The sequence below is a fragment of the Lytechinus pictus genome, chromosome 3 (genome assembly GCF_037042905.1).
Source record: "Lytechinus pictus isolate F3 Inbred chromosome 3, Lp3.0, whole genome shotgun sequence".
In the NCBI taxonomy this organism is placed as follows: domain Eukaryota; kingdom Metazoa; phylum Echinodermata; class Echinoidea; order Temnopleuroida; family Toxopneustidae; genus Lytechinus; species Lytechinus pictus.
In genome coordinates, this window is record NC_087247.1 from 63,281,582 (window position 1) to 63,295,723 (window position 14,142).

At 32.6% G+C, this 14,142-nt stretch overlaps 1 protein-coding gene across 1 annotated transcript in view; it reads right to left on the bottom strand.

Annotated features, from left to right (window-relative positions):
- LOC129256831 (macrophage mannose receptor 1-like) overlaps positions 1-14,142 on the bottom strand; it is a 103,467-nt gene that overhangs the window by 31,753 nt on the left and 57,572 nt on the right. Inside the window, exons 24-34 of the mRNA XM_064097548.1 lie at positions 13,840-13,928; positions 12,941-13,091; positions 12,718-12,756; positions 11,485-11,655; positions 9,832-9,960; positions 3,291-3,404; positions 2,702-2,944; positions 2,292-2,507; positions 1,414-1,583; positions 523-633; positions 26-141 (exon numbers count right to left, since the gene is read on the bottom strand). Coding sequence (XP_063953618.1) covers positions 26-141; positions 523-633; positions 1,414-1,583; positions 2,292-2,507; positions 2,702-2,944; positions 3,291-3,404; positions 9,832-9,960; positions 11,485-11,655; positions 12,718-12,756; positions 12,941-13,091; positions 13,840-13,928 — 1,549 coding nt within the window. The remainder of the gene's footprint in view (positions 1-25; positions 142-522; positions 634-1,413; positions 1,584-2,291; positions 2,508-2,701; positions 2,945-3,290; positions 3,405-9,831; positions 9,961-11,484; positions 11,656-12,717; positions 12,757-12,940; positions 13,092-13,839; positions 13,929-14,142) is intronic.

Here is a 14,142-nt window from a genome sequence, read left to right on the forward strand (position 1 = left end):
TTAATTGATAATAAAAAAGACTAACTTGTCATTGATGATAGCAAGTCTACCATTCTTATTCAAGCAGTCTGCTTTCGCATCAATCCAAATCTTCTGATCAGTTACCAGCTCGTAACATGAAGACATGTATTTCAACCACCCCTTCAAGAAAAGAAAAAAGTATTTATTTATATTTATACATTCATTTTATGATATATAGTTACAAGTTATTTTTGGTTTGATTTTTATTCCTAATTACGGAAAATGTCTGCCTTTTCAGTACCTTTTATTTTGACCTAAGCTCATAGTAAATAACGTACAGAAAACCTACATGAGACGTCATGAGTTTTATTGGCTTTTGACCAACACTAGCCCTGACCAATTTACTTCCTTATATCCCCCATGTTCCAGATAACCAAACTGGTACTGTATATCTCAGGTAGATAGGAAATCATTATCAAACTGTACAAGATGTATTTGACGCCTGAGGAATGGGCAGCAAACTACTCATTACATTACATAAGTGTTCAACATTGAACTTACAATTGGGCAGCCTTCATTTTCTGGTGGTACAACATTAGAAGTTCTTTTGGGTGATTTGCAGACGCCGTAATGTTGATTTCCTGTGCAAACTTCATCAAGCCATCCATCCATCTATAGACATAATTATATATCCTTTCTTGGTGATATCACTTAATAATATACATGCATTGCAATGCCTGAGTGTAATTGTCTTACTCTATCATACTGACATTTAAAAGTAAATAACAACATGAAAGCTAGATAAATGAGCAGTTAAATTTCTTTTAACTCGTGAAAGCTAAAAATAAGATCATGCGAATGGGAATACAAATCTAAATTATTAAACTTATGACGATGCAGTCACAGTGAGATAAAGGGACATGAAAAGAAAAGTATATGAATTAACTGATTTCAGGAATTAGATACAATGCTTATGGTTTCCTACTACATAACACCTGTTCTAAATAATTTAAGTTAAAATACCTCTTCAGAATATTTCCTCATACATTTATACTTGGAAAATCTTTTGAACAAACATGCATTTTATATGTTGACTTTGCTGGCTTTCCATTGTTGTGATTGATCCGATCAATCTCAACTTTTTGTAGGACGGGCCTCAGGAAAAAAAAATTGAAATGAATTTGTGTGTTGAATATGTAAATATTGTTTTTCAGGAATAAATTTGCATATTTTATATATAATTAATTAACAAAAATAGTTTTCAGAATTTTGTTAAATACTGGCTTGAAGTTTATGTGGTAAAGGATGTGCGTGCCAAATTTCGGTGCGATCGCGCGAATGACGGCCGAGATCAGAAGGGGGGCATCATGCCCCCCCCCCCGTCCTCATTACATCTCAAAAAGCCCAGTCCTTTTAGGGTTAAGAAATAGTAAAAGGGGTTGTAGAACTTACATCAACATTATGGACGATACAGTCGTCATCACTTTCACTATTCTGAGGCTGTCCAGCTGCCCATTTTGTATAGGTTATCTCACTACCATCAGTCCAGGCATAAGTACCTTCACGGTCCATATCATTCAATCCTAACCACACTGAACCTATTCTAGTAGTCCCAGTATTGCCTGTTTAGTTCAATAGTATTGCTCCATTGGTGAATTCAATTTGTCGACATTGCATAAAACACGTAAAGAACATAATATGCATGTATACAGGGATAGATAATTCACAAAAGATTATCAAAATTATATACTCGTAGTCATATGGAGCCACAAAAATACCCACACACTTTCAATGATAAAAATAAACATGAAATGTGTAATAGTTGGGTTATTGTCATCATCATTTGTATTGATTGATGTAGTGTCATAATAACCATATTGATATAATCATGAATCTAGTAATTATTTATCCATCTATCTCTATATTCTAGTTAATTAGTTGAATATATCTATACATTCCCTAGGTAATTATCAATAATCATCAACTTTTGTCAAAGTTTATATCAGAATCCTCGTTTATTTGTTGATAATTAAAATCTGCTTCAATGGAAATGTCAATTTGGTATTATTTCAATGGAAAAGTCGGGAAAAAACAAGGTTCTTTTCACTACTATCTCTAATAAATCACTAAGCCATGCGGAGCTTCCACAACTTGTAATAAATTCTAATTTTATTCTTTAAGAACATAACTTAGGTCCAATTCTTTGAATTTTATTTGAATTCCATACCATCTGATCATCATTATCATGTTACCCCTAGCATATGATCCGAATCTGCGATTTTTTCTTTAAAAGTCTTTTAAATCTTTCGATAGGATTGAACTATCCTTACCAGTCTGCATTAGACTTGTAACAAAGTTCATTTCACTGGCGTCAGCGATAGACACCAGGTCAGCACTTCTAAGTGCACACACATCCTGCATGCCATAAAAAGATGATACGGAAGTGACCAAGGAATAACAGTAGCTGCGGTAACCAGTCTCAACCTTATTACACCCATACGAAGGATCAATAGTAGTCGGTACTTGAACTGCTGGACCGTTGAAGTCTAAAGTATTGGAAAGAAGGTACTGTGACTGTTACAAGTAAATTAATTCAGACGAAAATCATGATGGAATTAAAATGATACCGTTTGCCTGCATAATTATGAAATATGAACAACAAATATAGAAGAAAATGAATACAAATATATTCGGTGAGATGAATAAAGACAACTGTAATGCGTTTACTTTAGTGGCATACCTCGTTCATAGTAATCATAAGGATCTTCAAACTCGGGCACTAGATCTGCATTGTCCGAGTATTGATCGATAGCAAGTAGTGAACATTCACGACTCTTTCGATAGTAGTTGAAAGATCTGCAGTCTTGACCAGCGCTATAACAAAATAGAGCACAGTCCTCTGGCCATACGTTTGAGATTGGAGTGGAGGATGTCTCGTCCAAACGACTGTTTGGAAACACTTTAAACTGATGCGTAACGAAACCTAATAAAGTGAGAAAAATGAGGGGGAAATTTTAAATCAGATATGACAGACAAAGCCGAGAATGATTAAAACATGACAAAGCACAATTTATTCAGTTTTATCAGTAATCTATGAAACAATTCAATATTTGTTTATTGTTAACGCTACAATTAAGAATTATTCAAATTACACCATGGTAGTTTCTAAATTAAAAAAAAAATCGAAAAAACTTACGTACTGTTTTTAAGGCGAATTTCTTTATAGCTGTATTTTTTTTTACCTCAGAAACTGAAATACTTGAGTATCTTTTATACAAAGGTTGATATACAAAGAATGTGATTTCAAGATAATTTTAAAGGATACTTACTATTCCTCTTGCATATATATCCAGCTGTATATTCACCATGATGGTCATTCCATTTTCCGCTTTCACTTAGCAGTTCAACATAATCTTCACCGGTATTATAATCGTTTGGTTCTCCTGAAGGGAAACATAATATAAAGTGTTAATATCATGGTCCAATATGAAATTAGTCAAAGTAATCTTCAAAGATATTTTGATCCAAAAAACATCCATTTTGAAATATTATAAAATAAATATTTATAGTCACCTATCCGGCATATTTTTTTATTTCAAATAGACTTATATATAGGTTTATTTTTACACTCACGCTATGATTGTTAATAATTCTCTTATAAGAGTGCATCACTTGTTTTTAAATTATATTGTTGTGATTCTATTTCATTATGTGGATTATACATTACATAATCTGTCTTAATGTCCCCCGCATTTAATTGACATGGACCAGACATTATTAAATCATTACAATAAACAGCTATGGCTAAATCGTCTTGCCGAGAGCATTCTGCAAGCCACTACTGCCAATTGAAAGACATAGACCAAAAGGGAAATCGACAAACCATACGAAAGTTTCTAAAGTACATAACACAGCATCACAAGCTTTATGCATTTCACCACTTACCAGCTGAGTATTTTGCTTGAGAATAGCTCCAAGAATTATCGGGCTTTGATAGTATATAGGCTTTCTGTGCTTTTCACCGGCGTTAAGACCGTGACATCATCATGTTGTGTTAAAGGCGTTGTGATTTCATACGTTTGTATAAATAAAAAATTATTATTTTTCTGCTTTTCAGATTACACATTTCCTCTTCTCTACTTTTTTCATAATAAAGATATCCTAAACGTCTTTTCCAAACGAATAAATCCCATGTAAACCCTAATGAATAGTTGTAGGTTTCCATTCATTTGAGCACTGAATAACTGTTATTGTCATTTTCCTCTGCAAATTGATGAAAAAAATCGAATTCATAATACGGAAATAACAAAAAGTTATCTATGGTACAATTACCATATGACATATATTTTACCAAATCCATTCCTCAACTGATCTACTGCGGACATAGCAGTTTTTTATAACTTCTTTTTTTTTCTCAACAATTTGATATTTTTTTAAACAATATATCACATACATGTACCTTTGTAATCGTATGTAACTTCATTCTTCAAAGTTACTTGACATCCAAAATGTATAAATAGTAATTTTTTTTATTCAAGTAAATATCGTGTCGTGCCTTTGGTAATGTAACGTTTCTACTTACAAACCTATTGCACCACAACCATCCCCGCATCACAACATGATGTGACGTACATTTAGGTCGTTAAATAAGTTCGATAAGCTATTGTCGAAACCCGTTAATTTGTGTTTTTCTTAAAGGGGAAGTTCACCCTGAAAGAAAAATTGTTGTAGAAATAGCAGAAAGAATGATGACAAGTATTGGTGAAGGTCCGAGGAAAATCCATCAAAGATTAAGTTATAAGAACTAAAATTTGTATTTTTTGGATTTTTAAATATCATAAACGAGCAGCTGCCCCACATGATAAAATGCACTTTTTTCCCATTTTTTTTAATGATTCGTGATTACTTTTTTTTAGAAACGGGTGTGAAATGTTTTGTATATTAATGATATGAAGATTAACCAAAAAAAAAAAAAAAAATGAGAAAATTACATTTAATTGTTTTTTTAACCATTCGATATTTAGCAAAGCTGCTCGCATATGACGTCACAAATCAAATAATTGAAATAGGTCTACTAATAGCTCTTTGATGTATTTTTCTCAAACTTCGGGCGATATTTTTCTGCTATTTTTACACTAAACTTTTTGTCAGGGTGAACTTCCCCTTTAAGCAAAATTATTCAGGTGTCAAGCAATTAAAGATACATACCAGTTAATTGTGGTGATGATCACTCTAGGCGACACCCTTATACTTACCTGTGTCGAGAAAATGGGACTTTACTCACGCGCATTTGGACCGCCCTAGCTTAGAACTAAGCATTACTATCAAGAATTAAAAAAATATATTGTTTCAATCTCTATACTCTAATGAATGAATAATGTTTAATCGGTACTCACTGGTTCTTTTGTTGTATTTTCTGCCAAATTCCCACGGTTTTGTCCGAACTCTTGCGACAAGCCTTCAATTCAATTTCAATTCAATTCATTTATTTCACTCGATAAAAATAACATACATACAGGTAAATAAGAAATACATAATGGCAAGAACAAAACAAAATAACAAAAGTGATAATACAGTAGTGTACAGAGCAGGCTTCGAGTGTGGACTGGCATTAAAGATCTGTTAGATCTTAGAAGTTCCAGCCCAGTAAAGAAAGAAAAAGAAGGGATACAAAATAGAACATACAAAGACAAAATAATACAAGGGAAAACAAACATTAATAAAGTTAAAATGAAGCGTTTGCCTTTCGAGGAAAATGATAGAAAAAAGGTAAAGGACTAGCGTATGTGGAGGGTCACAGAAAATCGACAGGTGAAATTAGGGAGAATAAGTGTAGGAGAAAGGCAAACACAGAAATTATAGTCATGTTACAATTACTTAGTTATTGGATGCGAACGTTGTTAACATAATTTCTTTGTACTGACGTTGAAAACTATTCAGGGATAAACTATTTTTAAGGGTAGGGGGGAGAGAGTTCCATAATTTGGGACCTGAATACATTATAGTTTTTTGGGTAAAAGTAGTACGGACGGAGGGCATGTGAAAATCAAATTGTCTACGAGTTTGGTGAGAGTGGGTAGCAATATTAAGACAAAAATATCTGCTTAATGATTCAGGAATTATCTTTTTGTGACAAGAATACATAAATGATCCAAGGGATAGTTTATAAAGGTCAAATACACTCAGGAATTTTAATCTTTTAAATAGGACACTGGTGTGAGCATTAAATGAAGTCTTACATATTATTCTTACTGCTCTTTTCTGTAATTTAAATAATCTTAACATATTTAGGTTATTGTTGGCTGCGGTGGCCCATACAACATTACAATAAGTTAAATAGGGATAAACCATTGAATAATAAAGGTTGATTAATATGTTTTGGGGAAGGAAATTTAATTTATTCATTACACCTATATTTCTTGAAATAATCGAACATAAATAATTAAAGTGATTGGACCAGGAGAGTTTATCGTCAAGTTGGATGCCAAGAAATTTTGTATAAGATGTGTGTTGAATTTCCTTACTGCTGAGATATATATTAACATCGTTGGGATTGAAGTGGCGATTTGAAAATATAATTGATGTTGTTTTAGAAATATTTATTATGAGTTTATTCTTGACTAACCATTCTTCTACATGAACTAATTCTTGATTGAGATTTTCACATAATTTATTTACATTATCATTTGACAAGGAAATTGTTGTATCATCAGCAAATATTGTAAAATATTGGAAGTAAATCTGATATCATCTATATATATTAAAAATAGAAGGGGACCTAAGATTGACCCTTGAGGAACACCATGCATTATGATCTTAGATTCAGAATTATGCTTCTTATATGTAGTATATTGTTTACGCCCCGACAGATAGCTGTTAACCAGTGGCGTACCTAGGATTTTCAACAGGGGGGGCAAAACCGTCCGCCAAAAAATTTGACAAGCAAAAAAAAAAAAAAAAAAAAAAAAAGTCTTCGAACACAAATAAAGGATTTCGTACCAGAAAAAAATTGACAAGCAAAAAAAAAAAAAAAAAAAAAAAAAAAAAAAGGTCTTCGATCACAAATAAAGGATTTCGTATCAGAAAAAAATTGACAAGCAAAAAAAAAAAAAAAAAAAAGGTCTTCAAGCTCGTCAGGGGGGCATTGAAGGTCTTAAAGCTCGTCAGGGGGGGGGGCAAAAAAGGTTTTTCAAGCCCGTCAGGGGGGGGGGGTAAGGATACGTTTTTGCATTGGTTGTGACTCGTCAGGGGGGGCAGAGTGCCCCCCCTGCCCCCCCCCGTAGGTACGCTAGTGCTGTTAACCCATTTTAAAGCTGTATTTCTTATTCCATAGCAGTTAAGTTTATACAATAATAATTTATGGTCAAGACAGTCAAAGGCGTTTGATAAATCGAGAAATAAGCTAATAGTTGTTTGTTTGGTGTCAATAGCATTAGATACATAATGAATAAATTCTATATGGGCAGATGAAGTTGAATGTTGTGGTCTAAATCCGAATTGATTGCAATACAATATGTTGTGTTTATTTATAAAATTTAAGATCCGGTTATACATACATCGTTCTAATATTTTTGAAAATATGGGCAATAATGAGATCGGCCTATAATTGCTATATACATTATTTTGTCCTTTCTTATATATGGGTACGATTTTTGCTATTTTTAATTGGTCAGGAACAATACCATTATTTATAGATGAATTAAATATTTTACAAAGTGGTTTGCATATGACAAAGATTACTTTTTTTACAATGGAAACATCTACACTGTCAAATCCAGGACTAATTCCATTCTTTAGTTTGCTGGTTATGTCAATTATTTCAGAGTATTTAATTGGAGTAAAAAATATAGAATATGGGTTCTTTGGTAGAGGAGGGCAATAATTATGATCAGTTGATCCTATGTTTTCTGATAGTAAAAGAGGAGCCACATTAATAAAATAGTCATTGAATTGAGTTGCAACCTCTGCATCTTCAAGGGTGATTCCATTATTTTCAAAAGTAGTATGATTTGACCTTTTAGTTTTACCCAACATATTATTCAATATTTTCCATGTTTTAGATGAGTTACCTTTGGTGTCTTTGAAAAGCTGATCATAGTATTTTTTCTTTGTTTTGCGTAGTTCTTTAGTAAAAATGTTTCTCAAAGACCTATATTTCTCTCTATTGCTATCGGAAGGGTTTTTAAGGTAGTTACGATACAATTTTAGTTTCTTCTTTGACAGGCATTTTAAATGTTTATTGAACCAAGGTTTATTTAAAGAGCTTTTATGTTTAGCAGATATAATAGGAAAACATTCATTGTATAATTTAAGGAATATTGATAAAAATCTATCATAACTACTATTTGGATCATCATCATTAATAGGCCAGTTGACGGAAGAGAGTTTATGGTAAAAGGTTGCAATTGAAGTGTCTGAAATGGACCGTTTAGAATAAGCATTGCTAAGACTATCTATTGAGGAAGGGATTTCAGTAATGATAAAAACAGGTAAGTGGTCACTTACATCGGAAACAAACACTCCATTCATTAAGTTATTTTCATCATTCGTTAATATATTGTCTAGGAGGGTTGCAGTGTGACCAGTAATACGTGTGGGTACAGTTATTAGCGGCGTTAAAGAATTGGTATTAATACAGTCAGAGAAGTTCTTGGTGGTTTGAGAAGCATTCATATCATTGAGATCTATGTTGTAATCACCAAGCAAATAACATTTTTTGTGCTCGTTATTGACAATACTCAGAATACAATTCATTTTACAAATAAAATCATCTACATTTCCTGAGGGAGGTCTATAAATTATACCAATAATATACCAATAGCGTGAGTTATTGTTTGGTTTAACCTCTATAAATATGGTTTCTAGAGATTCAAACATGTACGTTAAGTCTGGTCTCTGTTTATATGCTAGAGATTTATTAATATATACTGCAACTCCACCTCCCTGTTTACATATTCGATTATTCGTTAACATATCATAATTCTCCAAGTAATAAAGAGGTATATGTGAATTAGGTTTGAGCCATGTCTCAGAAAGGCCAATGATTGTAAATTCAAGGTCAATACTATTGAGAAATACTAATAAGTTTTCAAAGTTCTTTGGAACACTCCGACAATTAACGTGTAAAAGAGAAAACATATTCTTAGGATCTTCATTTTTAAGGATATTACAATTATTAAACTGGTTTGGAGTATAGTAACACGATTCAGAGGAATATAGTAACAACATTCAGCGGTAGACAGCTGCACATTCTCTTTATTTATAGATAAAGCGCACCTTACAATAGTTGTTAACAACGAGGCCAAATCGTAAGGTTTTTTGCACTGTGTTCAAAGCGTTCTTTTCTGTTTAATTTCTTATATTTTTTTTACATATTTTGTTTTACGTCAAGTATGAGATCGATATCACAGAGTATCTTTTAATTGTAGAGATGTATGAAATATGATATAATATGTTATTCTATTATACTTTATATCAAATTTCATAATTATTGACGTCTCACGAAAATGATAACCGACCGATCACGTGATGAGTACGCGTATCACGTGACCTGAAAATCGGCTCTGTCTCGCTTTGTTTGCACTCCACGGTGTCCGGACCGACTGCCAAGAAATGCTGGAAATAGGACTCAAAATGTAAGTTTCCCTTTATTTAGTTACATTCAAAGTAGGATAACATGGGCAATAACATTTCAATTTTCACTCAATCATAAAACGAAAAGGAACAGACCAGCATACAGCTCGTATTTAGTGAGTAATATCACTAAATTCTTGGGTGCAGGAAACACAAACCAGTTTTTGCGGTATTGTCGCCTTTGAGGTCCATACAAGTTAATGTTAGGATCTCATTGGTACTAGGAGTGATACTTACCTGGGTTCCAGTTGAGATAAGAGACAGGGGCGCCATCGCTCCATTCGTAACCAGACTCCATATTGGTATCATGAAGACCGATCCAAAAATTCCAAGCATTGTAATTCAATCCATAGTAAAGTGCATTTTCTATTAGGAATAAGGATGATAATTATGACAATGCAAATAACAACATCAGTAAAAATAGAGAATTAATAATAAAAATACCGGTGCTACCACTGTTACTACTTCTAATAATAATGAACCTTAACAATAGAAATATTTAAGATACATGTATGAAATTTTCTAGAATTATTAGAATATTGTGAATCCCACCCACTTCACGCACAATGTATGTATATACTTTTTACAATCGCATGTTGGAAGACCGTAAAGAAAAAACAATTTAATTCACTTATTTTCAATCCTCACCGATATTCCACAGGGTAAAGAAGAAATTGAAATGTGCATGAGAAAATTTAATTGAAAAACATACAATGACAAACGTGAACCCCCGTTGACTACTGAATTCCGTTAATGTCATGGGCTTTCTCCAGAGACCGTCTGGTTCTAGTGTGCAACAGGGGCCCGTTTATCAACACATGGACAAGTTATTCATATCTTTATCCACCAACCACGGAGTTAGTTCCAATCTTACTAAACCTGTTTCTCGAAAGGCTTCCTAACTAGAATACCTTGATATCGATACTATCGGTAAAAAGAGCAGACGAGACGTAGCCTTAGTCACAACAGAGCATAATTTTCCAAAAGAATAATTATGACAAAATTGCAAATATTATGATGAATTGGGAAATAAATCTTTTCAAAATAATAGCACAGGTGAATTATGCATCATACATACTTAGACCATGAAGACTGGAGCATTCAATTGCAGAGAAAATTAAATTATGAATACTTAATTTCATGACTAAAAAATCACTTGTGGACGTTGAGATGGGTACCCCCGGGATACCATATTTTAATAGTTTACGAAAGTAAACCATAACGGTTTTCTCTGTAAAATGATGATAATTATACGGACTTTTACGATTCCAAACGTCATCAAAATATAGTTTAACGAAATATTTTTAATCATTGATACCGAAAGATACGATATTGGACAAATCATATGCATAAATTAGAGATAGAATTTATCCAACTGTTTATAGGGGTCTGAAAACATCAAATACGAGTTCAGTTATGGATGGCCTGACGTGGTAGAATCTTTATCGATTAAATCATTTTACTATTTCAAAATGAATGGTTCTGTGGCGTTTACCAACAGTTTTATAGTTTCTTTGTATTACAATTATCATTGAATGCATTAACCCACTTGTTTTGTGATGTAATTTCAACCTCTATGATTGATTACGTAAGATTATAATTTTAAAATATCTAGGCACTTTCGCATGTCATAGTCTACCCACGTGATGCCACTACGTCATTAAGAAAGAAGTTATGACAGGTTCGGAGGTGTCATAAATATTTAGTGAGGTTGTTGTACCCGATCTTGGTAAAGAGGGCTTCGTGAAACGGTTAGCGGACAAGTAGCTCACTATCTCCGATTTAGTCAAGAAGTTAGACTTATGACGGTGTTGAGAAACGGGCCCCAGGTTACTTAGCCATGTATTAAGGAAACCTTTGTCAGATTTGAACCCTTTATTATCTACTTACGGTGGTGGAATGCAGAATCGGCATGATTGGTAATACTGGTAAGAAGACCACCCTCATAATGGCATTGTTCATCTGCTTTTGGCCAAGTTATTTTATCAGTTGCATATTTGAAGCAGTTATTACTTCCAGCATCAAGTACCCAATCACTGCCACAACGTCCACTAGGAGGAACTGGAAATTAAACAAAGTAAATGCAATATACATCTATATCTATTACTATTTACTGCTGCTTATGAGTATTATAATTATCTCGATAAGATTGATGTTGATTGTGATGATTGTAATAATGTCAAATAATGATAATAATGATACATTATATAAGAATAAAAAAAATTAATACATTAAAAAAGATAATTTTGAAGTTCTTCACTCCATTTTCAAACATGATAACGTTATTCTTATTGAGGTAATGGTATTGGAAGTTAAACGGGAGCAGGAAAACAATGGTGTAGATGTTACCACCTCCTCCAGTGATAATATATCATTATGAAATAAAACCAGTCCAGTCTATCCAGTCTATTTACACAAATGCAATATGCATGATATGATTGCATCTGTACTAGAGGTGATATTATCTAACGATATACAAAGTTATCAAATTGTTCCTAAAGATCCAATTGAAATTAAAAGAAAATTTCAATATACAGTATAAAAACCTGATAATCCACAGTCTTCATTTGATCTCATTAATGATATACATGTGTTGTATTGAGAAAGCGGCAAGATCATTGAAAAATCTTGGCAATCAAATAATTTTATTCAACTGTATTTTATTATTACTGTTCAATAGAGAGCTTTAGAAATTCGAAAAAAATCTTTGTGTAAAGAATGTGCGAAATATATTTTCAAGAGAGGAAAAGGAAAATGTACAAAAAACGATTCATATAAGTCCAGATTTCAAAAACATTTGCCAGTGCAAAGTGTTTGATGGGAATTTAAATTCAAAGTATCATTTTTTTTTAAAGACATAATTTCAGGTGACTTACTTTACAGATAACCTCGGTCTTGACTTTGTGAATTAAATAGATCCCATTTCATTTCCAAAGTGATCTTAGATGTGTTTGAATTTTCGAATAGCCTTTTATCTTGAAAATGGACATGATAACAAAAACATATTTGTTATTTTGTGTCCATTCTCCAAAACATGGATTACAAATAAGAAATCATGCACAAGCTTAGAAGATGGCGACAATAAGAAAGAGATACATATTTAGACTTGTATTCTCATCTTACGTGTTATAGGTGGAGCTTCGGTGACAGGCGGAGTATTATCTGTGTGAATGTAAGTGATAAAAATTTATATTTAGCATCTTGTTAAGGAGATAATGGTTTCAGATTACAATTAACAATATCATTGATGAAAAACTGGCGATAGATAATCAGAAAGCACAATCACATTCCCAATGATTGTAGATGACTTTGAAATTATTAATTTATCGTGGAAAAAATAACTTACATTTTGCCTTTTTGCAGATATATCTGTTTTCTTCGTTGCATCCAATGTCGTTCCACAAACCAATCTGATGGTCATCAAAATATCCAAGATGCACGCAATCCTCATTATTGACATTGTTTGGCTCCCCTTCAGCCCAATTCCAGAAATCGTACTAAAACAAGTAAAGAAACATTACTGAGATGAATCTACTGCAAATGTGAAAAATTACAAATTTGAAAAAAGTAGGTCGTCTTCAAAGAAATAAATATTCTATGCTCAACATTCTATTTGCGTTCTTAGCACATGATTTCAAAAAAAATTATCTTCCTAGTCTGCTTATTGCAGAGCGTACTGAAATTGTTTTTTATTGACAAAGGCGCCACGCCTCATGTTATAGGATTTCGTTGATGAGAAAAGATAGCGATGAGATGCGTGTATGGTGGCGGGAAGTGCAATTCGGTTGGGAAAAGACATGTCAGATAGTCTAGACAATAAAACGAAGAAATGTTATGATTCAGTTAACATGGTTTAATCACCAAATAGACATCTTTTTATGCAAAAATCATACTTTCGTTTTAGTAAATCTTATAGGATAATCAGTTTCATCATTTGAAGACTGTTATTTCTTAATATAAATATTAGGGGACAATTCAGACAAGATGATGACTGATTATCAAATAATTAGGATATATCTCTCCTTGCTTTCTGACATGAATATCATTTTAATCTATAGAAGATTGTTAACATTAAAGCACACTTTGCCACCAGAATTAAATATCATTACATATTCACGATAGCCCAATATACTTTAAATAATGCGCTAAATTATATTTTGATACTTAAAATATCATCTTAGACAAGAAGTTGAAATGTGCTTTATACATTAGATCGTAATGATTATAAATAAACCTTATACTTACATTGGTTCCATCCGTCCACTTCCATGTATTTTCTATATCTCTATCATTTAAACCAATCCATGTCCAAGCGTTAATATACTTTAGACGTTCTGCAAAACCGAAAAACAATTGCATTTATTTATACCAACAAGAATTCGCCCAGCATATTAAGTGTCTGGATTTGTAAAGACATACTTTTTGTTGAATAGATTCTGTGCTTTATTAATTGCTCTCATTATTAAATTTATCATTACCACTATTAATTAAAAAGTAGTAGTATAGTGGTAGGCCTAGTAGTAACATTATTACTACAATCACCATCGT